Source organism: Eretmochelys imbricata, chromosome 3 (genome assembly GCF_965152235.1).
Source record: "Eretmochelys imbricata isolate rEreImb1 chromosome 3, rEreImb1.hap1, whole genome shotgun sequence".
In the NCBI taxonomy this organism is placed as follows: Eukaryota; Metazoa; Chordata; order Testudines; family Cheloniidae; genus Eretmochelys; species Eretmochelys imbricata.
This window is the reverse complement of record NC_135574.1, coordinates 201,598,197-201,622,867: the sequence shown is the minus strand read 5'-3', so window position 1 is coordinate 201,622,867 and position 24,671 is coordinate 201,598,197. Positions and strand designations below refer to the sequence as shown.

General features: G+C 41.7%; 1 protein-coding gene across 2 annotated transcripts in view; it reads right to left on the bottom strand.

The window, feature by feature from the left end:
* The window catches only part of PAK5 (p21 (RAC1) activated kinase 5), an 87,872-nt gene that overhangs the window by 27,066 nt on the left and 36,135 nt on the right, over positions 1-24,671 (bottom strand). For both annotated transcript variants that reach the window (XM_077812053.1, XM_077812054.1), the window contains one exon: positions 6,841-7,638. In XM_077812053.1, the coding sequence (XP_077668179.1) occupies positions 6,841-7,638 (798 nt within the window). The remainder of the gene's footprint in view (positions 1-6,840; positions 7,639-24,671) is intronic.

Below are 24,671 nucleotides of genomic sequence, written 5' to 3'. Positions count from 1 at the left end.
ACTGAGGCCTTTCAGTTGTTACAAAGGGGGTATCGCAAGGTGTTTAAAGTCATTTTACCTTTCACGTTGATGACAGTAATGCGTATTTTGTAACACCAGAAATTACAGATCGTTAATATGGTATTAGGAGGAAACACCTGCTTATTCACACGCAAACTAAGACCCTGATCCTGTAACATGATATACAGGGGCAGACCCTTCACCCGTGTGGAGTGCCGCTAAATTATTCATAGAAGCAGCCAGCAGGAGCACTGTAGAAAAGGCCCATCTCAGAAACGGCTGCCCCAAACCCCCAGCTGAAGAATTTGGTATCCTATGGGAGGGAACCAAGGTGGAAAATAAGGACGAACATCCTAAAAGGGGACCCCCCTTTCCACAGAGGTAGAATGGCCTGATCATTGATCATGAACCTAGTTCCACCAGGAGATGGGGATGCCACAGGAGGGTGCAGAGAGGCTGTGGTGAGAGGAGATTCAATCACGAGACATAATGATAGCTAGTTATATGGTGACCGAGAACTGTTTGGTGACTTGCCTGCCAGATCCAAAGGTGGTGGGTTGAATGCTTACTGGAGGGCCCAGGGCCCTCAACCCCTCCTGCACCCCAATTCTCTTCCCAAGCCCAGAGCCCCCTCCCACACTCTGAACCCCTCGGCCCAATCCCCCATCCTGGAGCCCCCTCCTGCACCCTTAACCACTCATTCCTAGCCCCACCCCAGAGCCCAGACCCCCAGCTGGAGCCCTCACCCCCTTCTGCACCCCAACCCCCTGCCCCAGCCTGGAGCCACCTCCTGCACCCAAACCCCTCATCCCTGGCCCCACCCCAGGGCCTGTACCCGCAGCCAGAGCCCTCACCTCCTCCTGCACCCCAACCTCCTGCTCCAGCCTGGTGAATATGAGTGAGTGTGGGGGAGAAGAAGTGACGGAGGGAGTGGGGACGGAATGAGCGGGGGTGGGGGTCTCGGAGAAGGGGTGGGGCAGGGGGCAGGCTTCGGGGCAGGGGCGGGGCAACGGTGGAGTTTGTGATCATACTACATATCAGTACCGTGACGTCAGGCTGTACAGGAGAGGAGGCCTGTAAAATAAATGGAGATTACTAGGAATGAGACTAATGTCCAGGGCTTCTCCAGTAGAGATCACTGAAATGCTTCCTCTGCCACACACATGATGAGCTGAACAGCGATAATATCAGGGTTTCAATATGTGAATGAGAAGATGCCATAAAAAAGGAAGGGGTTATCCTCATTAGTCACTGAGAAAAGGAAGGGAGAGCCTATTCTTAAGGATTGGCTCCACCTTAACTAAAAAGCAAGTAGCCTGCAGGCACAGAATATCTATAAGAAATGTAGGGTGGGGAGGTATAATTTAAACCAGGATCTGGGGAAAACCAGCCAGGTGCTGAGGAGCAGTCAAGTTAGACAAAGACTTCTGTTAGGTATTGCAATAAAACAAAAGGAAGCCGATGTTGGGCAGTGATGGATGGGATCACACAGGCAGATTCCGGAAAAAAACCCCAACAAGGTTTCACATAAAGGAATTAAAAAATAGGCATACGGTCAAACACAAAATCTATAAAGGACTGTATACCAAGAGGAGGAGCTTAAAGGAAAAACAGGTGAACTAGAAAACCTGACAATAGAAGAGGACCTTAGCCTAAGAAGCATTTCTGGAACACAGTGGAATGACAAAGACTGATGGGATAATGTAATATCTGAGTATCAACCAAGCAGGAAGGATATATTAGGCCATGGAGGTATGGGAGTACCTAAAAGATTCCACTGAACCTAATGAGATATTTCTACAGCGAGAGAGCATTTCTGTCCATACAGATCCTATTGTAAGGTCAAGTCATAAGAATACACACGTTAGAAGGGTTATACTGCTGATCTTCAGACAGTTGGAGGAGATCAAAGAAGCAACTAAATCTAATAATGGCCCACTTCAGCTACTTGCAATATAAAATGACCAAATGTCTCACTAGGGTATGATTTAGGGAGCAATGTCTCGACACCTTTTACAATTGCACCTCGAAACAGCTACTTTTAGAGCACAAAAGAGGAGAGGCTACTCTCAGCGGAGTCCTAAATCTCACCCAGGAGTTGATTCAAGAAGTAATTATAGTTGATCCATTGTAGCTGAGGCCTGGCCTGACGTGAGTGATTAACACATGGGGAAAGGCCTTATTTTGTAGAAGATAGGATTAGGGAGGTAAATGAATTATTAGGATGAAAACAGGACATTTGTGCTAAATAAGGGAAGTACATAGGTCAGTAGGCTAAAAAGACAGAATGTCTGAGCCAGCTAAGATAAGAGAAAGAACACCCAGGGAATTATTTACTATGAACTAGATAACAAGGGACAAAATAAGTTAGGAATGAAGAGATAAAATAAAGAGGAAGTCGAAACATGGACAGCGCGTGGACAGAGCATGCGGTACAGCAATTCTGTACCAAGTAACCAAGCCAAGCCTAAAATGTATAATGCGATGTATAGTAAATGCAATGAGATGTGTCAATGTATATAAAGAGAGAGCGTTTCTGTGTAACTTTGGAGCTATGATGTACCCTGCATCCCACCCCCCGATCCCGCATTTGAGTCTGATCAACTCAGGGTCCCGTTGCTCTATGCTAAATAAAGATATCTGAGTGACGAATTCTGGAGTCAAACTGAGTTCTTGGGAAGACGAGTGGAAAGAGTTCTTGGAGGGAACCCCAACTTCCATTACATACTTGTAGCCACACTATAATTAAGTTCAACTTCCTCAGAGGAGGGGCTGTATCATAAACTAGCAATGCGACTTTAATCTTTAAAAGGGGAATTAAAAAAAAAGGTGAAGAGGGGTAATCCAGAAAAGACCCTACACATGACTAAATTAAAATCCTTACACTCCGCAGGGAGGCTTCTGTAGCATAGGACAATAGAGTCTCTAGAGGTATGTGCTCCCCTAAACTAAAAAGGAAGCAAGAAGGTAATACAAAACAGAAGAGATTAAATCATCACTTGATGATTGCCTGTTTTGTTCATCCCCTCTGGGGCACCTGGTGTTGGCCGCTGTCGGAAGACAGGATACTGGGCTAGGTGGACCTTTGGCATTGCCGTTCTTATGTTTCTGATGTTTAAATGGCAAGATGCAAGAGATTAGGAAAAGCCAAACAGGTAACCTTCAAAAATGGAAATCCAGCCCAAGTGAAGCCAAGGGAAAGGAACAAACTCTGGTAGTAAAAATGTAAAATGGAAGTTAGGAGGGTGAGGAGGGGATTTGAAGAGCAAATAGCCAAAGACGTATAAACAAATAACAAGAAATATGTATACCAAAAGCAGGGAACCTGTAAGAGATTTGGGGGGTCTTTGAGGCAGCCAGGGAACAAAGGGATATGCCTAAGGTGGACAAGGATATTGCAGAGAAGCATAATTTTTGTTCATCAGCCTTCAACACAGAAGAAGATACCTAACTCAAACCTACACTTTTTAGCTAGTAAAATGTCAGAGATTGGCATCCTATTTACCCCCTCATGACTGAAGAACAAGGGGATATGTAGTAAAACTGAAAAGTGACACATTTAAAGCTGGTAAAAGTACAGCACACATTATTAATCATTGGAACTCATTGCCACAAGGTATCATAAAGGCCAAAAAATTAGTATGCTTAAAAAAAGGATTAAATGTTTATATAAACATCCACATCTATATCAGCTAGGAAAAAAAATGTATACAGGCTATAAACCCTCCTGGTTCAGGGCAAGTTTGACTTCAGTGGGCTTGGATCAAATCCAAAGGGCACAAACCAACCTCTCACTGAAGGAGGTGAGGAAGAAACTTGCCCTACCTTTCTCTAAAGCAGACGATACGGTCCACTGTTGGAGACATGATATCTTCTACTTGGACCACCAGTCCCATCCGATAAATTAATGAGACAGTATGCATGTGTGAAGAGCCACCTTCCCGGATCCCACTGTAAAGTTCGAGTTAAATACATAGGGCCAAATACATCCTTGGTGTAACATCACTGAATTCACTTGATTTACACCAGGGATGAATCTGAGGTACATGGCATATCAGATGAAACAGCTGCAAGTAATAGTGAACTAAATCTACCCTTCAGACTTATTAGCCGTAATGACTATTTTTCCCGAATATATTTTTAAAGCCATGCATTTGTGTCTGCAGATTTTTTCAATACATACTTTTTCCTTTTTAATTATACTTTAAAGGCAATCTCAGTGGTAAGATAACTGATTCAAGACCCGATTCTCATTTAGTAAACTCATTTAACAAACCATTGTCTCGCTAATGCCTCTCTGAAGAGGAAACTCTCTGGCAATCATCTGTAGACAAAACACTGCTGTTCAGTTCCTGGGGTTGCTGATGGGGTTGGGAATCGTAACTGCTGCATAGAACGGTGAATCATCGAGTATCGAGTGCACCACGGTTGTAGGAATGTTTTTAGAGTTCTAAGGAACGCATAGCTGACAATGAATCTTGCAGGGAGGCACTTTTTCCAAAGAGCCTACCGTGCACTGATCCTTCTAAAATATACCTCTTTCTACAGTCCTGTTTAAGAGACCAATCCTGCAAATTTAAAAATTTTATTAAAGCCAATGTTAAACAAATTATATAATACACAGGTTAAGAAAAGTATAGTGCTTGAGTTAGCCACAGGTGACCAAAACATCCCTTAAACATAAATGACATTGCTTAGACTTTGCTTAACACAAATGAGCACCAAAGGGGCAATTGAAGAGACTTCGTGGCTGGGAACTCTTCTGTCCCCTGGGGTTTGGCCAGAAACCCAAAACCAAACCGCTTGCCCGAATTTAATTTGGGCTAAACCTCCTCGGTTTACTGCTAATAGGTCCGAGCACTAATTAGAACTCTGGGTGGCAGCATCAGCAGAGGAGCCAAGGAGTGGGTGAGCATGGAGTGTGAACAAGCCTTTCACATCCCTCCGGCCTACGGTCACAATATATTTCTGGTAGAGCTTCAACTGCTGCTTTCTGTTCTGGAGGTAAATAGAATCAATTTTCCAGGGCTCTCAACCCAGCCCATGTCATGAGCATTAAAATGTTCCATTATACAACAATGAAACAGATCTCATCCCTTGGAAGAAGTGCTCAGCACCTGGGAGCTGCAAGCGCTCAGCAAGTCAATACTGAAAAAAACCAGGCCGCTTTTTACTTAGGCATTTGAATGTGGACTTAGATGTCTCAGTGTAGGCCCCCATGTTTGTATATTTTGGCCATTTTCCCCTGTATAACCCTGAGGAACGAGCTATGTGTGATGCTGGTAAGCCAAGTGTCAGCTGTGGTCAAGACCTAGGCGTCAGCTGAGAACTGACACACTCACAGCTGGAAATCAGGCCAATTCACTTGTGTATTAGTATAGATCAAAGTGACTGTTAAATGAAAAAGAGTGTATTTGGTGTTTAAACTTCAGGAAAATTAATGGGATGTTCACATATCTGTATCCTGTTATAATGGAATAGCAAACATTTACATTATTTATATCCCTGTAACTAAATAACCCATCAAATGAGAAAGAAGCCTTGTGTAATGCAAATGAAGAACTGTAACAGGAAAGTGCTAATTCTTGTCCATTTAAAGGCCAGTGGTTATTGTGTGTGATGATCCAAGATCAAAGACTCTAACTGCGCTCCATCATCGAAGAAAGACACCCCCCCCCACCCTTCATCTCTGGACTATTTGGATTCTAACAAGGAAGAATTAACCAAATGAGAAAACAGAGATCCCCAGAATTACTCTGATTAGCCCTAACGGCTTTTTGGAAACTGACAGATTACTACATCTCTGCTACCCCTTGAAATTATAGACTGTGACTCACCTGTACATATATTTGTACCTGCTTTAACATCTCAATAGCGCTCATTCCTTTGTCTGAGTTAATAAACCTTTAGTGAGTTTACTATAGAATTGGCTACCAGCATTGTTTTTGGTGTGAGACCCAGGATGCAAATTGAGCTGGGTGAGTGACTGGTCTCTTGGGACTGGGTGCAACCAGAATATTTTGTGATTTTTTTTTTTTTTTGTATAAGTGACCATTTTTCACATAGTCCAGCTTGTCTGGGTGGCAAGATAGACTGGAGTGTCTAAGGGAACAGTCTGCGACTCGAGGTGGTGGAATCTCCTTCCTAAGAGGTTTTTAAGGTCGGGCTTGACTAAGTCCTGGCTGGGATGATTTAGTTGGGGATTGGTCCTGCTTTGAGCAGGGGGTTGGACTAGACGACCTCCTGAGGTCCCTTCCAACCGTGATATTCTGTGATTCTATGCTTATAAGACTACTGTAGTACTTTGGGAGTTCACATTTGGTACTGGGTCAGTGAAATCTAACGATAGAACATACCACCAGCCTGGGGTGGGGGTGGGGGGGTCTGCCCTGCTTTTGACAGTCTGTCCTGATGGAGGCACAGTCATAAAACATTCCAGACAGTGTGACACCATAAATTAAGGGACTTTCCAGGGTTAAAAATTAAAAGCTGTAGCATTTTAATTGGTAACCCTTGAAAATCCTTTACTGTACAGCTCTTCTCTCAGTGTTTGAGGGAAAATAAAACGAACCTAATCAGACGCCTAAACTGAGGCACCTAATCAGACGCCTAAGGAAAAGCAGCCTGGTATTCAAAGGTATTGCTTTGCTGAGCACTTGCAGCTCCCAGTGAAATCAAGGGGAGCTATAGGTGCTGAGCACTTCGGGAAATCAGACCACTTTTACTTAGGTGCCTAACCATGGATTCAAGTGCCCAGCTTTATACAACCACCTTTGGAAACTGTTGGTCACACCTATGAAAGTGATGGCCTGTGATAGCACCCACAGATGTTAATTTTACCTTTGGAATGCCTCCTGCCGTTTCTGACAAGCGAGGGTAGGTGTATGAACTATACGAATGCCCTTGCTGATTTGATTTAAAAGCACTTGCTCCGTATGGCACGACTGGTTCCTGCAGACCCGAACCTGATCTGGACCTCTGTCTCATGGCTGGCTGAGGACTTGTCTGGTTTACATATGACGACTTTGGTCTTTTGTCATAGTCATCCTTGTCTGGTCCATTTCCCCATTCACTGTCACTGTATTCCTGTCTCTCTTTTGAGCACTCACTCTGCACTGAAGTTCTAGATGGAGCATAGTGAAAGGATTCTCTGTAGTCTAGAGACGATCCACTAAGAATCCTTTGATATTCCAACTTTAGGCCACTGTACTCAATTGGTTTGCTTTTTGTTTCCATGTGTGTATGGTAATCTGGAAGAAACCTTGAGATGTCTGACTTTAGGGGCTTAATTTCTGAATAATAGGCGTCTCCGGGTTTTGTTTTCATCACGTGTCCATTCTGTTTTGGGGCGAAGCTACCTTGGCAGTATCTGTCTAACTCTTCCCCATAAAAACTCTTGTCTCTGTATTTTTCAGTGACATAGTCTGTCGTGGTGTCCGACTCACTGGAATACTGAGAATATGTGATATAACCATTTTCTTCCTGGTGGCTTTGTACATGGTTTGAGTTTCCTTGGTGTGGAGTGGGAGGACTTTCCTTCCGTAGGGAATTAGAGCGTGTCACTGAGATATTGTCAAATTCTTCTAGCAGGCCATTGATTGAAGTATCCTTTTGAGGTTTATTTCCTCTAACGATAGTCTGGGAACAGAAAATTGCTTTGATTAAATACAGTCTTCTATTTAATATTTGACTGATAAAACCTCTGAACAAAATGATCTAGCAAGCAATACGTTCAGAGGTTATGTTCTATTCTCCTATCAGGTAGCTCATTTGAAGGAAAAAATATATTTTTACCAATAATTACTTTACTGCAGAATCATGCAGAGACAGAGACACAATTATCGGCTGAGATTACCAAAAGAAACTAGCGATTCTGGATGTTTCAATTTTGGGTGTCTAATTTAAGACACCTTAAAAAGGGTCGAATTTTCAGAAGCAGGATATTCAGCTCTCAAAAAATGGAGGCACCTCAAATTACTAGACACTTTTGAAAATCTTGGGACTATTATATCCATTACTATTTGCTGCTCATCTGCATCAGAGAAGGCTAATAGTCTGAAGCTGGTGTACAGTATAAGGATAAGCTAAAAGAAAATCATTCCACAGTCTGCATTCACTTATACGTTTGACTGTGGAGAAGAGTCAGAATGGAAAGTAGTGGGCAATTTATTGGGCACTATTTTCTTTCAAAACAATATCTGTGAGTGTAATAGGACCACCCCGAGTAATTACACTGGAGTTCATCTTACATTAGACACCAGGGGGGAAATAAAAATAAAAATAAAGTGTAAAACCTAAATACCTACCTCTTATGTGATGTAAAGAGGGGACATTCACAGCTTTCAGCGGGCCACCTGGCTCCAATAATATCTTTAATTAACCAAGTATCTTTTGAAGGGCTAAATCATGGCCCTGGGACATCCACAGTGTGGGAGCTGCATGGCCTGACCAGGCTGTGGTAACTTTTCCTATATCCTAAATGCTGCATAGTTATCCACCCTCTCTCCCTTCTGTTCCCATTTCTGCAGCCCTGGGGATGGAGTGACCTCCACAGCCCTCGCTGGGATAGACTGCATGAGCTCCCTCTCCCCAAACTGCTTCCTACCACTCAACACCTGCTCCCTACTAATTCCAACCCAGGATGATGGGCCTCATGACTGGCACGTAAGGGCACACATGAAGTCAGCCATGCTTGATTTCTGCGCTTATCTATCAGGGATTGAACTATTTTTTGACTCATTACTCCTAACAGTGTAGCATTATATTATAGCAATGATAGTAATATTGATTAATCATCAACTCCTACTGCGAGGGTCAGAAAGAACCATTGTGTTGTGTGTACATTTCCTGTGAGAATGAGATGGACCGATCATGGGCCAGCTGGTGTGAATCAGTGTGGCTCTAAATGATGTCAAATTTGCTTTGGGGATTCATACCAGCTGAGTAAGTGGGCCTCTATTTTTAACTTGTTGAGTTTGCAAACAGCCTAGGGAGATATCCTGTAGCAACACTTTTGTGTTATCATTCTGTGTCTTTTTGTGTGTGCCACAGAACACGGCTTCAAGGGGACTTCTGGTGCTTCATCCACCAGGGACACAGAGGGGAGGGGACTACTGGATCCCTGACTACGTGGGTGATCCCCACAAAGAGATGGCCCACAGAAGGGGTCACCGCAACTCTGAGACTGCAACAGCTACTCTGGAGCCTTGGTGGGAAAGTCTCCTTCCCAACATCTGATCCCCACTGACTTCCTCAGTGTACAGCTTGGCTATTGAGGTTGTGCACTGGCTTTAAGTGTAGACCAGGCTTCAGATTTTGTGGAGCTGCTAGACAGTGGGTTTGAAATACAGTCTGGGGCACTGAGCCCAATCCCTGTTTAATTCCAACACAGACTACGGAGGCTTTCCCAGAAGTGCACAACCCCCGACATCCTCGTACAGCTCAGGCTGAGTCATACGGACCAGTGCTGACTAGATACAGCAAGGAGGTATCTGTGAAAGACGGCTGTGATAGGAATTACCAGCAAAACCAAGCATTTGCTTTATAAAAACAAATACTTCTAGAGAAACCTGATGGCACTCATTGAATTGTGGAAGTTTAGTTAGTAGATGAAAGGAATGTAGCCATTGTGACGCTGTCTGAACTACAAATCGTGTGGTATGATACCACACAAAACCCAACTTAAAATATTCATTTAAGCTGGCCTAGATCACTGGCATAGGGACTGAAAACTGGCTGAAGGACAAAAACCAATGGGCATCTTATTGCCACTATCATCATTACTAGGGGATAAAGAGTATTATTGGTCGGCACAGGTTAACATTTTCAGAAGCACTTATTTCACTTAGGAGCCTCTCTCCCGTCAACTTTCATTAGGACACAGGTACTTCTGAAAATTGAATAGCCAGTCACTACCCCCAGAGAGCTTATAATCTAGACAGACAACAAAAGAACGCTCTGGAAGTCGTGGAAGATGGTGCTCTGGGTAGAGCTATATTTTTCTTATCATCTATAGACATTGACAATGACAGATAGGTAAGATAGATATCAATAGATGAGATAGACACCTGGCATAGCTATATCTGTCTCACCTTGCACTAATCTGCAGAGTACAATCAGCTCACAAGGAGAGAAGGGTGCACCCCATAAAGAGTTCGGTCATAAGCATGCTCCCCCTCTGTGCAGGGAGTTCAGGGAGGAATTACTCTGCCTGGCCCTGACAAGCTTGACCTAGCCCTCAGTAGTTACTCAAGGGCCTACTGCGCCATCATTAACCATGATGAGCAATACCTCGCTCCATGAGGGCAACACTCAGCGCTTTGTTCACAGCAATCTGTCGGAGGTAAGATGACTACTAGGGTAAGATGGACAAGATGACTACTAGGCTCTTCCATTTCTAATTTCTAAGGGTCTGATTCTGTCATCCTTGCTCACATTAGGTAGGCCCTTATTCTGTTAGCAGCCCCATTGATCTGAGGCACACACAAGCAGATACTGCAATTTCTTGTCTTTCCAGATTATTTTCTTAGTTACAAAGTAGGGTGCTACTCAATATGAGTATGGGTGGCAAAATTTGGCCCTAAGATTTCTTACTCACAATGAAATGCACCTCACTCCTTGAGTAGTTCCACTAAGATCGGTAGGGCGGCAAGGGGACATTCAATGATGTTCAACACACAGTCAACCTGTGGAACTCATTGCCAAGCGATATTGCGAAGAACTGGGTTCAAAAAATAATTAGATAAGTTCATGGAGAATAGATCCACCAATGGCTATTAGTCAAGATGGTCAGGGATGCAACCCCATGCCCCGGGTGTCCCAAAGTCTCTGACTGCCAGATCCTGGGACTGGATGACAGGGGATGGATTACTTGATAATTGCCCTGTTCTGTTAATTCTTTTTGAAGCATCTGGCATTGGCCCTGGCCGGAAGACGGGATCTGGGGCTAGAGGGACCATTGGTCTGACCCAGTATGGCCATTCTTATGTTTTTATGTAAGGACGTTGAAAGGTGGCATATTCAAAAATGATAAAAGGAAATGAATTTTTACACAATATGGAATGAGACAGTGGAACTCATTGCCACAGGATGTTGTCGAGGTGAAGAACTCTGAGAGGGATTGAACACATATATGGATAACAAGAATAGCCAGAATTATAAAAGAAATGCTAAAAAATTTTTGGAAGGGATATGAAACCTTATACTTCTGACCTTAAGCCAGTCTCTAACTACAAGGGGTTAGGATGAGACCTATATAGGGGGCAGATTATCCCACATCTAACGACTGTGGGGTTTCTTACACCTTGGTTTTGAAGAGCTGGTGCTGGCCACTGCCAGAGTGAGGACTGATGAACCTCAGGTCTGATCCATTTTCTATGTTACTATGATTGCATGAGGAGCATGGTGCTATTCAATGGAAGGGTAGTGTAAGGGTAGCAAGATCTGGACTTATTTATTACGCTGTCAAATTCATGCTCAAAATCCATTCTGTAAAGCTGACGAATGCAATACAAGAATAGCAAGGCAAGCAGCTTTAACTTTGTCTGTGCTGGGAATATGGAACAATAGCCATTTCTACTGCGTTGGGCAACACTGAAAACAATGGAGACCTTCAGAAAAATGTTTCGGGATCAGAAAACAAGCTACAAGACAAACACTATAGCAATGTGTTGATTAAAAAGGGGCTAGAGTACCAGCAAATTATCTGGGAAGACTATGAACTGTAGTATCTGCTGACATCTAGGTAAACACTATTCTATTCACTCTGCTTCAGTCTTCCAGCATATAGTTTGGAGTAGACAGAGCATGCACTATTCAGACAGGGAGCTGATTGTCAGAATAAGAACCTAAAGAGCAAATTAAATAGTGTGTTGTGTACTTGGTGTAATGCATCAGTTTGTAGCTTGATCAGATGTAACACCTGGATACTAATTTTCCGGCAAAACATAAACCAGAACTAGTCACGATATAACTCCTAATATCCCATTTACATTGTTGGCAGATGAATCTGTGAATTCTGAATTATCTATCAATCATTCAAAGCAAAGATCTATGTGTTGCCCATATTTATCGTGCTGATAACTTAAAGACATGACAGCAAAAGCAAGGTTCAGAAATCTAGCAACATTTTATATACTTGTATATTTTTGAGTAGAGCGTGCCGAGGTAACTTGTCATACCTTAGAGTGTGTACATGTAATTATGAAGCATTTTTGTGTGGTTATTGTATATAACAATATGAAATCAAAAATGATGTTAAAAGAATATTAAGGTTGCAACATTAAGTGCTTAAAAGTTTGGAAATGCCAGAATTAAGGTTGGCTGTGTATGGGTGAGTCTGTGCAGTACCAATGTGCACGCTTCCATTTCGATATTTGTACTCAGTCCTGAAGTCTTTGGTCATGTTTTCCCTCAAGCAAAGCTCCCGTTGTAGTCAGAGGGAGATGTGACTAAGTAAGGCCCTTTCTTGCCTTTCTTCCTCTTTTTGCTTCAACTGCCTTTTTGCTGAATCTCCACAAAATCAACAGCAATTTGCTTCTATGTTATTCAGAAAAGGCCACCTCTGTAAAGCTGGGCTAAATGCAAAGCAATCATGACCTTGCATAGATCCCTGCTCTGATTTATGCCCATAATTATTTGTCCAGGTTGCTATTTTGAAGCAAGCAACATTGAAACAACAGGAAAATAAAAAAGTAAACAGATTGCTTCTTTTGACTTTGAAGCGATTCAATAACATGAAAGGAATCATTTCATTAAACTGCAGCCTCTCTTTGGCAGGGTGACTTTATGATCATTCATATTTAATTATCACATAATCAAACAGCAGATTCAACAATGAAATGCTTATAACTGAATGCATGATTGAAGTACTCAAGTGCCATCCAATTTCTCCTGTATCAACATGTGCTCAGGATAGAACTGCTGATTTAATAATCTCCCTGGGGCTACTCTTCAAAGAGGGGAGGTTCCCCTGAAGTAGACGGGGCTGTCCATTCACTCTGCCTTCTCTGTGCCTGGAATGAGCAGGAGCAGAGGGGAACTTCTGTGGGTAAAACTCTCCCGTGGGGCGGGAGGGGGGTAATATGATTTCTCCCTCCTTTGCAACCCAAAGATGCCTCAGTGCTGGTGCTCCGTCGAGAAAGAATTCCACTGGGCTTTGGGGGTGGAAGGCGCCCCTGGACGCATCCAAGCAGATATCTCGGGGGAGTTAATCTGTTTGAAGCAGCATTAACTCCTGCAGATGAGGAAAAGTGGTCTTCTGGCTATACATCAGGACATTTAGGTTCTATTCCTGACTCTCCCTATGTGCACTGTGTCACGTCACTCACAGTGCTCACCATTAAAATGACAAAACTTGTCAACAGATACTTATAGCTGAGATACTGCAGGTATCTCCTCTTCTAAATACAGGGGGAAAACTGTAGGATGACTACTGGCAAACACTGTCTTTTTACGAGCAACCACTGTAGTTTCTATTTACCTCAGTTTCTTTATATGTAAAATGGGGACAACACTTACCTACCACATAGGGCTGTTGCAAGTCTAGATTAAATTTAAGTGCTTTAAGATTCTTGCTTGGAAGCTGCCATGGAAGTGCCAAGTATTGTTATTATTACGATCAAAAGCACACCACTGATATCACAAGATGAATTACTATATAGATATGGTTTCCTAAAGGGGAAAAAGATGTGATCTTTGGACAGTGCAGTATGTAATATTGCAGGAGCAAGTATTATGTCAAGAAAAATTCTCTGTGTTGCTCCTGTTGAATGAAAGTTGAACATACTGAGGAAGATAATTTTAAAAATATTTCTGGTAGGTCCAATAGCAGATAATTCCAAAATGAAGCATTAAACCTTTATCTAATATATGTTCTGTGAAGAGTGACAAAGAATAACTAAAATACTGTTAAAGTCTCTAAGGTGCCACAAGTACTCCTTTTCTTTTTGTGAATACAGACTAACATGGCTGCTACTCTAAAATACTGTTGTGTGTCTTACAGGAGGATAAATAAACTTCACTCATAATTATTTATTTGGTCTAAAAAATAAACAAGGATCCATCTTTAGGAATAAGAAAAGGAGGACTTGTGGCACCTTAGAGACTAACAAATTTATTTGAGCATAAGCTTTCGTGAGCTACAGTTCACTTCATTGGATGCATTCAGTGGAAAATACAGTGGGGAGATTTATATACATGGAGAACATGAAACAGTGGGTGTTACCATACACACTGTAACCAGAGTGATCACTTAAGGTGAGCTATTACCAGCAGGAGGGGGGGGGGGGGAAGAATGCTACCACAATGAATAAAAATAAATAAACAGAATCTTTGCTTCAAAAGTCAAATAAGATGTTTTTACAGAATTGAACTAATGTCAGGACACTAAGTATTCCTGCAAAAGGAGGTGTTGTGTGCTTCGGTGATGTACTGTAGGTTTGCTATGAAGTAGAAATTTTTGCACTATGTAAGTGGAAACAAGCCACTAAGTCGATATAAACCGTGGCCAACATTTTCAAACTTGAGAGCCGCAAGTTAGGTACCAAAGGCCTGATCCAAAGCCCATTAAAATCAACAGAAAGATTCCCACTGGACTTCAAAGGGTTTTAGATGAAGCCCCTTAAACCCTATTATCCTTAATAAAAGCAGACCGAGCACCCACAAAATCCATTGAAGGTGGTGTAGGTGCCCAGCACGTCTGAAAATCAAGTTGCTTTCATTTAGGTGCCTAAATAGGGATCCTGGTGCCTAACCTTAGGTTCCCAAATTTGCAAATGTTGGCCCCTGTTGTGGACACATAGCTATTCTCTCTGTGCAGCAGTGCCACGTAGATATTAGTTAGCGAAAAGAGAAGCTCATGCCATGTAGCTAGGGCAGCAGGAATTACAAAAGGCTGAAATTTTAGCCTGTTTTAGGGATTATGCCAAAAGTGGTGGTAGTACAAGGATATTCTTTGCTAATAACGGGGAAGTCCTGCAATTTCAAATTGCATCGCATTGGAAGTAAAAACAAACAAACAAAACTAGGTGTAACTCATTCTTTAAAATCTACCCACAGTATTTCCAAATAAAGAATATACGTTGTTCCTGATCTGTATATGTATTTTATATGTATAAAAAAAAATCTTTTCTTGAGTCCTCAGACCTTGAGTCCTCAGTCTTCAGATCTTTTTAGAACAATGGAATTTAGATTGCTGCAGGTAAAGAAATGCAGATACTTCTGTAGCTAAAAACAATGCACTATTTATTAAGGTTGATTCAGCTAAGGTTATGTTTCATTTGTTTCTCTCTTTTGTTGAGTTCATGTAATGGAATCTTGTACAATAACTAGCCAAGCATGAATAATGAAAATCAAAACATATTGTATTCTACAACTTGGCTTAAGTAACTTTCACAAAAGATGGTTGCGGTTTGTTACTGTCAATTTCCAATGTTTATTAAAGAACATTTATCAGGGCAAAACACTATGCCATTTTAGATAGGTCAATATTACAATAGATTAAGGCGCACTAGTGAAATTTATGCCACTGTAGCTGTCATGAAATAAAAATCAATTCAACCCAATCTAGTTGAATTAAAGTCCACTAAGTTCAAGCAGTAGTTTTCATTTAATTTCCACTGGTTCCTAAACAGTCTTGGTGTTTGTTCTGGCTGCCAGTGACAGTAGCCATATTTCATGGTGTTCCTTCAGTGGTCTGTCCTCTAGTGATAAGCTATAATGGATCTGTCCGTAAGAACAGCTGTCTCGCCTTGTTTCAAAGAGCAGATGAAAAACAGCTTCTGCTCTCAAATACTGTATTAACCTTGACAATAATGAAGTGGGTAATTAACAGATTTGGCCTAAAATGACCTTGTGTTTATTGTTTTTTAAACTACTATACTTTATACACTAAGTATATATTATCTTTTCTTCTTCTAGATCATTTAAAAATTCTTTGTGGATTTAAATTCTGTGTGACACAAGGAGCAAATAAATATCCTTTAATAAAATGTCACCTTATAAACAGCCAATCTAAATTCAGATTTTGTTCCTAGCTTACTTCCCTTATTTTTATTAACACATAATGTGTGTAATAAAAACACAATCTGTGTATATCTGAAAATCAATTTTTCTTAGGAAAATGGAACTACAGCAAATCTAGAGTTACATGCCATTAAAGATAAATTAAGTAGACACAACTGAAGAGTTGACAATTTCTCTTCTCATGCTGCAAGATATCAAGTCTTTGAAGCCTTGATCATGAAATTAAATTATATTCACAGGTGTAAGAATTTGATAGCATGGGCACCTTGGGAAGAGGAAATATTTCCTTGTCACTTCACAAGAACAATATTGGTGTCTCATTGTTATTAACTGGGTAATTTATATTATCAGTTGGAGGGGTGGATTTCACTAGTGCACATTTAATTCACCATCTCCAGGCTATGATGTGTGCGATCAACACACAAGATAGTAAAGAGCAGGTGTATGAATCACAACAAGCCTGTTGTTGCATGTGAGGATGGTACATTGAAGCCTCCTGGAGGACATATTGTGTTGAGTCAGTTCTCTCATTAGACAACACTGGGCCACCTGTTTTAACCAATACTGTAGTCGATCTCAGGGTCCAGTTTGGTGTTTACATGTATAATGTGATCAGTAGCACCACTCACCCATGGCATATGGACCGTCCCGCAGTCCTTACTCTGGCCTAACTCTGTTTGCATCAAATCCTGCTACCCATCACTTCCATAGCTGTGGGAACCCCGGAATGTAGTGGCATCACTGGGGGGTCCACTATACTGGGGAGGCAGAAGTTAGGAAGCCCAGCACTGGGGTCTAAACCCCTTTATGTGCTGCAGAGCTCAACCCTGCCTGTGCTCCTGGCACCCCAACAAAAAGCAGCGTTTGGAGGTAGGACAGGTGTAAGCAGAGACTGGTGGCTATGTGACTACATAGCTCTCCTGGCCAAACCCCGGCACAGAAGGAATCCCAGGAACAGCAAAGACTACTGTAGCCTTATAACAACTGTATTAATAAATAACACCTAACTCTTATGCAGCTCTTTTCTTCCATAGATCTCAAAGCAAAAGGAGGTAAGCATCATTATCCCCATTTTACAGATGGGAAAACCAAGGCACAACCAGAGAAGTCAAGATCACTCAGAAGTCCTGCAACAAATCTGGGAATAGAACCGAAGGCTCCCAAATCCTAGTCCAATGCTCTATCTACTAGGCCACAATACTTCTCACAAGACTGTCTACGAAGCTGCTATGGATGAGACAGCAGAAGGTGCTTCCTTCTCCCACTGGAGTTGATTCTCAGCGCACAGTACATTTACTTGGACTGTGTGCTGGGATGAAGATTTGAGAGCTTCACTGGGAATTTTGCCCATGTGAGGATTTCTCTGATGATCAAGAATTTCCCCACATCCATGGTTTTTATAATGCCCCCTCCAGTCTATATTCAATAAACTGGTGATAGCGTGCGGCTGCTTTTTAAATGGAGATTGTGCAGTAATCACAGTTATCCTGCCTCAAAGAGGAATCATGCCACAAAAGAAAATACCACTTCATACATCACAAACTGTTGAACAGGGCCCTCCAACCATAAATCAATTATGGTTTAAAGGCAAGTGCCAAGACACAGCATATGATCGCTATCATAGTACTGCCCACCTGTATATCAGCATGTAGCCTCTGAACCAGTGCTCGCCTTATAGCAGCCAGTCAGCTGAGGGGTCCAATATACTTCCCCTCTTATCTGCCCAATATGACCCAATGCAGACTCTTGGGAAGCAACGCAGTCTGATGGGAGGGTTCAATAGAACTGTCTGATGTGGCTTCTTGAAGTGCTAAGGGGCAATGCGGTACAGTTTCCCATCTTCTTTCTATCTTAGGTACCGATATGGTCCCCTTTACTGGAGACCTGAACACCTCCCAGCCCTTCGTGTATTTCTCTGCACAACAGCCCTGTGAAGGATGGAACTATTATATCCACTTTGCAGATGGAGAACTGGAGGCACAGAGCAGCTCAGTGACTTGCCCATGGGTTGCAGAGGAACAGACTTGAACCCCGGTCTCCTAGTGCCCTAACCACCCTTCCACGCTCCTCACAGCTCCCCTTTCTCCTTGGTTGGTGCAGTGAGAGCACTTTGTCCTGTTTCAATCTACTTTAACCACTAGTCCAGGGCAGGTTCCAACCTCAGAATTCCTACTACAAGCCTGGTCCGTCCTGCCTGTTAATGGAAACCCAGCCTTCCACCAGCTACATTACCAAGGTCTCTTCCTCTTTGGCAGCTATCTGACAAATGGCCTCCTACTCCATAGATGGCTCTCGGGTTGGTAACCTGGTTAAATTGGCCATCATGTAACCAAATGTCTGTGAGAAGTGTAAATTGCTAGGTGTAGTTTGAAAATCTTGCTGGTTTGGGTATGAGGCCTGGATGAGAGCCAGAAAGGTAACAGTTTACTTCGGGACCTAATGGGGTTCTGGTCCATGAGTAGGGCTCTCAGGCACTACAATACTACCAATGATAACAGTAATAGTCCTAGTGTCTGAGAACCTACGAATTCTCCAGCCAAGAAACAAAAATACCATTTGAAAAGCTGGTTTCCTACCCAGATAGTCAGCTAGATTAACTACACAGCTGTATTAGGTAGACACACAGCAATCAGGGATTCACACCATCTGTATGCCTGGAATTCCAGATTTCAAAGGGAAGCATAAAACATTCATCTTTATGTGAAGTTTAACGAGCACGTGCTGTAGAATGTTGTGCTGGCAGCGTGGCTGTTGCCAAGGAAACTAGTGAGATGTGAATTCTAGAAGCTGCCTTGGAAGGGAAGAAACATCAGTTATTAGTCTGGGTAGAGAGGAGCACAGGAATTGCCAGAGGATCCGACTCCCATCTAGTCCAGTAGCCCGTCTTTGACAGTGGTCAGTATCAGACACTTCACAGGAACATGAAAGAAACTGCCACGATGGACAATTATGGAATAACTTGCTCATCGGGACATTTCTTCCTACCCCTGTATTTTAGAGGTTGGCTTAAGCCCTAAAGCATGTGGGTTTATTTCCCTTCTGTTTTTTAATTTCCTTTCTAAAGGTAACTGGGGATGTCCTCATTTTCTATATAAATATCTAATCCTTTTTCGAATCCCATAAAGATTTAGGCCTCTGTCATGTCTTGTGGCAATGAGTTCCACAGATTATGTGTTTGTTGTATATAAAAAAAGGAATTTTTTTCATTGGTTTTAAGTGTATTGCCTTTAGTACCATTGAATGTTCCCCAATGCTTGGAGAAGCTGCGGAATCCCAGCTGAGTGGACTGAAGAAGAGTGAATACTCAGATTAAACACTCATACACAGGAAGCAAACAGCAGGTCAAGCTGTGAGTTTACTGCTCAGGATACCAAAGGGAAGCTTCTTCAATTTCCAAAGACAGCGTTCGGGCAGGAAAAACTATGTTACAATTTTACTCTGCAATCCTGCAAACAGATATGCACGTACTGAACGTTGCACAGGTGAGCAAGTCTTACCGAATCAAACCCACGATAAAAACCCATCCATTGAGTACAGTGGGAGCAGAATTTGGCCAGCACTGAGCTCTTTTGAATATTCCACTTCGGGAGTGCAGAGAAGTCGTAGTTACACCCGGGACCACCAACAGGAGATTAAGGGCCAGATTCGTGAAGATGCAGCTAGTCAGCTAGCGGGGCTTTTAAAAGCACCTAAACCGATGAGGCACCTATCCCACATTGATTTTAATGGGAGATAGGCACCTGACCTGCTTAGGTGCTTTAAAATTTCATAGGAGCCTATAGCTCCTCGCAAGTTCCACTAGTAGCTTTGCACTACATGTTGAGGAGAAGGACGGCAAAAGTGAACCAACGCAGTCCAGTTGTTTTACTTAAATAAAGATACCAGTGAAAAACAGTAGGATCCCTTTATAAGCATCTTCAGCATCCCACCCCCAAATGAAACAGGATGCACTGTGTGAAGAGTGGAAACTACATCTTAACAGAAAACTTCATTTTTTCCTTCTCGCCCCTCATTTCCCCACCCCAATTCTTTGCAATTTTACTTGCCATTCTCACCAGATTTAGCTAATTCCATTCTGGGACAGCTGCTGTTTAGGAATTTCCACATAGAAAGGACACACGGTTATACTAGAGAATCAGCATCAGCTCCTAACTAGCTGGCAGGTGAGAAGCAACCAAGCATGGGCCATCCTTTCCCCCTGAAGCCTGTGCAGTACAGATCATCTCAGTAATGGGTGACTATCAGTCCTGACTCACTGTCACTGGTACAAGAAACATCTTTTACTCTGTCCACCCACTATCATTTGCCATATTATTTAAATGATGACAGATGTTAATAACTATGTAGCATACTGTTTCTTTATTGTATTGTGACAGAAGAGACAATAGATACCTACAATGATAAGTCTTAGTGAAAAACACACTACACTTTTAGCTGCTAGCGTATGGTATGATAGACCAGAGTACATAATGTTTGCAGTGTTGGTGCAGCTGTGTTGGTCCCAGGATATTAGCGAGACAAGGTAGGTGAGGTCATACCTTTTCCTGGACCAGGCTCAGCTGGTGAAAGAGACAAGCTTTCAAACTGCACAGAACTCTTCCCAGACCTGAAGAGGAGCTCTGCCTGACTCAAAAACTTGCCTCTCTCACGAACAGAAGCTGGTCCAGTAAAAAAGATTAGCTCACCCAACTTGTCCCCAGAACAAATAATGTCAGTGAAGAGAAGCCTCAGTGCACTGGCATTCTTTGGAACTTTTTTATGAATGCTTGACTATGGGTCACACCCTGCCCAAGTCAATCTAGCTTCATTACCATTATGCTTCAAGTTCTCTACTTGGACCATTATAACTGTGGTATATATGGGTTTCACTTGTACTATCCAACTGTGCTGGATATGATACGGGGGGATATGATAAAGATCTACAAAATCATGACTGGTGTGGAGAAAGTAAATAAGGAAGTGTCATTTACTCCTAATAACACAAGAACTAGGGGTCACCAAATGAAATTAATAGGCAGCAGATTTAAAACGAACAAAAGGAAGTATTTCTTCACACAATGCACAGTCAACTTGTAGAACTTTTTGCCAGAGGACATTGTGAAGACCAAGACTATAACAGGGTTCAAAAAAGAACTAGATACGTTCATGGAGGATAGGTCCATCAATGGCTATTAGCCAGGATGGGCAGGGATGGTGTCCCTAGCCTCTATTTACGAGAAGTTGGGAATGGGCAACAGGGGATGGATCACTTGATGATTACCTGTTCCGTTCATTCCCTCTGAAGCACCTGGCATTTGTCACTATCGGAAGACAGGACACTGGGCTAGATAGACCTTTGGTCTGACCCAGTACGGCCATTCTTATTTTACAGCTGTGCGGTCCTGATTCACCTCTGCATTACTCCAGACCCTATGTCATTGTTATTTTGTTGCTTTCAATGGAATAACGTCAGAGTAAACCTGGAGAAACTTTGATGAATCATGCTCATGCATCTATTAAATATTACAAGGACCAAGCACTGACTTTTTTCTTTTTGATCATCAGTCCAAGACGGATGCCTGGAAATATTTCCTGATATCATTTGTACTGACCTACCAGGTAAGCACTTTGCAAAAAGTTTTCCAACAGGATTCTGAAACTGGTGTCTCACAAATGCTACAAAAACAACAAGTCTGGTGGCACCTTAAAGACTAACAGATTTATTTGGGCATAAGCTTTCAGGGATAAAAAACCACTTTTAATCTGGCACATTGAGTTCTCTACTGCCACTAAACTAAGTGTCTTCAATGGGAGCACAGTTAGGACCTCACTGTGTGTTTTTTAAAAAACCCTCTTACAAGTATGTAACTTGGACACTGTCACATTGGATTAAACTGATATTGGCAGCGATGTAAAATAGGTCAGCAGCTAAGAGAATGATGGGACATTCTCATTTCAATTTACAGAAAGTGTGAATAATGTAGAAATGAAGTTATTCAGTCTGGAAAAATAAATGATATTTGATGCACTGAAACAAATGTACGTATAAACATCTGAGACAACATATAATATTTTCAATGACTTAACTTCAGTGCAAACTGTTTAAAATTCTTTAGAAGTAAAGTGATGGGGGACTATAAAAAAAGATGAACCAAAACTGCACTGTATAATTTGTCAACCTTTTTACAGCAGTTTTTAAAGTCAGTTGCCATAACAACAAGAGCAACATTTCATTATAATCACATTCACTGATGATTCTTTTGACATTTTAAAACATAATAACTTTGATAAAATGTTTGGTATTAAACTTCCAGTCAAGTGTCTACAGTTTAGTCACTTTTCTTTCTCTCTTTTCTTTTTTTAAAAATACACAAATACAGTCATTAAATGTCACTTGAAATATTCCCAAGGAAATACTAAAAGTTAATTTTTTTTGGTTGAATCCAGGCTATAAAATAACATCTATCTAATCTACCTATCTATCTATCTACACTTCTCTCACACACACACAGAATGTAGAGGGTGTGGTGTGATGATGTTTTATCGGCATGAGATATGGATATTTATGTACTTATTATGAGTGAGTTATGAAACTATTCCCAAATGAGCAGAGCTGGTCAAATCTCTGAATGCCTGTTCCATGGGAAATTCTGACATTTAGAAATTTCTGTTCATCCTGAATCAGAACAAAAAGTCAACATTAAAAAATTTTCCGCAAAATGAAATTTTTGAAAAAAAAAAAAGTTACAGAAATATTGAAAGCTGAAGGAGCACAGACAGAGCGCTAATAATTACACAATGGGCCTGAATCTCAAAGTACACCAGTTGAGGATCCCAGCCCAGCAATTTATTCTTGCTTTGTATTGTTAATGTACTAAAGATGGGATTTGTGAGAACTAACATGTTTCATTATAGTTACTTTGTACTAAACTACTCCTGCAGATCTAGGAGCAGGAAATAAATCAAGGAATTACAATTCTGATATGATTTGCAATCTTTGAACAGTGTCCTAATCCAAGGAATCTGTGTTCCGTCATTTACTGTCTCTCTTTTATTACATGTGTTTAGATTCAGAAGTTACATACAACTACGCAAGAGATAAACTATTAAACAGAGGTAGAATGGAGAGTAAATAAACATGGAGCCTGCTTCTCAATTGCCCGTTCTTTTTAGCCAATGAGGAATTACAGGCCATGACGCTAGAGCCCTTTTTCACACATACGCCCACTGGATGGCTGTGGGCTGGATTCAATGAAGTTGCACTGATATGAAACTGGAGTAGTGCGGTGGTCAATCAGGGCGAGCAGTGCCTTGTTTACACTGGAAAATTACACCTTACAACATGTGTTAGCTGACATAATGCTAAACAATGTGGACCCCCCCATGGCTTTGCACCTTATGTAGTCACATACACCAGGGCAAAGTGGGCATTGAACATTACCGTACAGCAGCATTTCACAGCCACTTTGCCCTGGTGTAAGGGACTATGCAAGGTGTAGGGCTAGAGAAAACCAGGCCCTCTCTGTAGAGAGGGACTATCCTGTTTAACAATGTATCAGAAGCTCATTGTTAATGTGGTCGGGTTTAAAATAATCACTCTAAACTGTTCTTCAATGGAAAGTTGATTTTCTGACTAAAATGAAATTTTTCCATTAAAAGTATCTGCTTTCCACAGAAAATTCAGATTTCTGTCACAAATTAAACAGCCCAAAACAGAAAAATTTCAGTTAAAAAAAAAGGCCACCACAGTACCTCATGGGAGTTGTAGTTCGGATGCCTCATGCTCATGTTCTCCTCTACTGACTGGTGTCCTCAGCCACACTTCATCTCCCAGGATGCACCATCTTTCCTCACTAAGAGAGGTGAGTGTGGTGGATCATGGGAGATGTAGACTGGCCAGGAAGTCCAATCTATACAGGAGAATGAGAGCATGAGGCCACCAAACTATAAGTCAAACGAGGGGCTATGGTGACACTTAGGTTTTTGATTTTTTGCCAAAAATTCAAATTTTTTTTGGGGGGGGGAGACAAGGGGGAGAGAGATCTATTTCTAAACCAGCTCTATGATTAACTATGACCCACTGCTACAACATTAAGCAATGCTAAGTCATGTTTAACCACCTGTTAGTTAAAATGTGCATTAACATGATGTAATTCAGCAGTGTGGACAAGTGCAAAGAGTTCAGATGGGGAGAATATGGGATGACTTTTTACTGCCTGAGACATACTGGAGGTCAGAGTAGATGATCACAGCAGGACCTTCTGCTTTAAAAATCTGTGAATCACAAGAGAATAAAGGGCTGTCAGATCAGCACCTATCATTTGTGAAGATCTAAAACAAAGAGCTGTTTAGAAATTATTTAAATATTACAAAGTAAATATTTAAAATTTGTTCATGATGGGTTTTGGGAATATGATGATGTGTTATATTGCCTTTCTGGAGAGTACAAATTAAACAGGCATCAAGAGTACAGTCTTTAAAAAGTAATTTTAATTAACACCTACACGGTAAGCCTTCTTACTGGTTCATATGATGTTTTTCAAAATGAGGTTCAAGCTATGCCGAAAACTTGCATATTAACAATTTTAAGCATGTTAACCTGATTAATGAATCCTGTTCTCTTCTTAAACTAATGAAAGATTTTAGGCTGCTGTTTGATTGAATTTTTG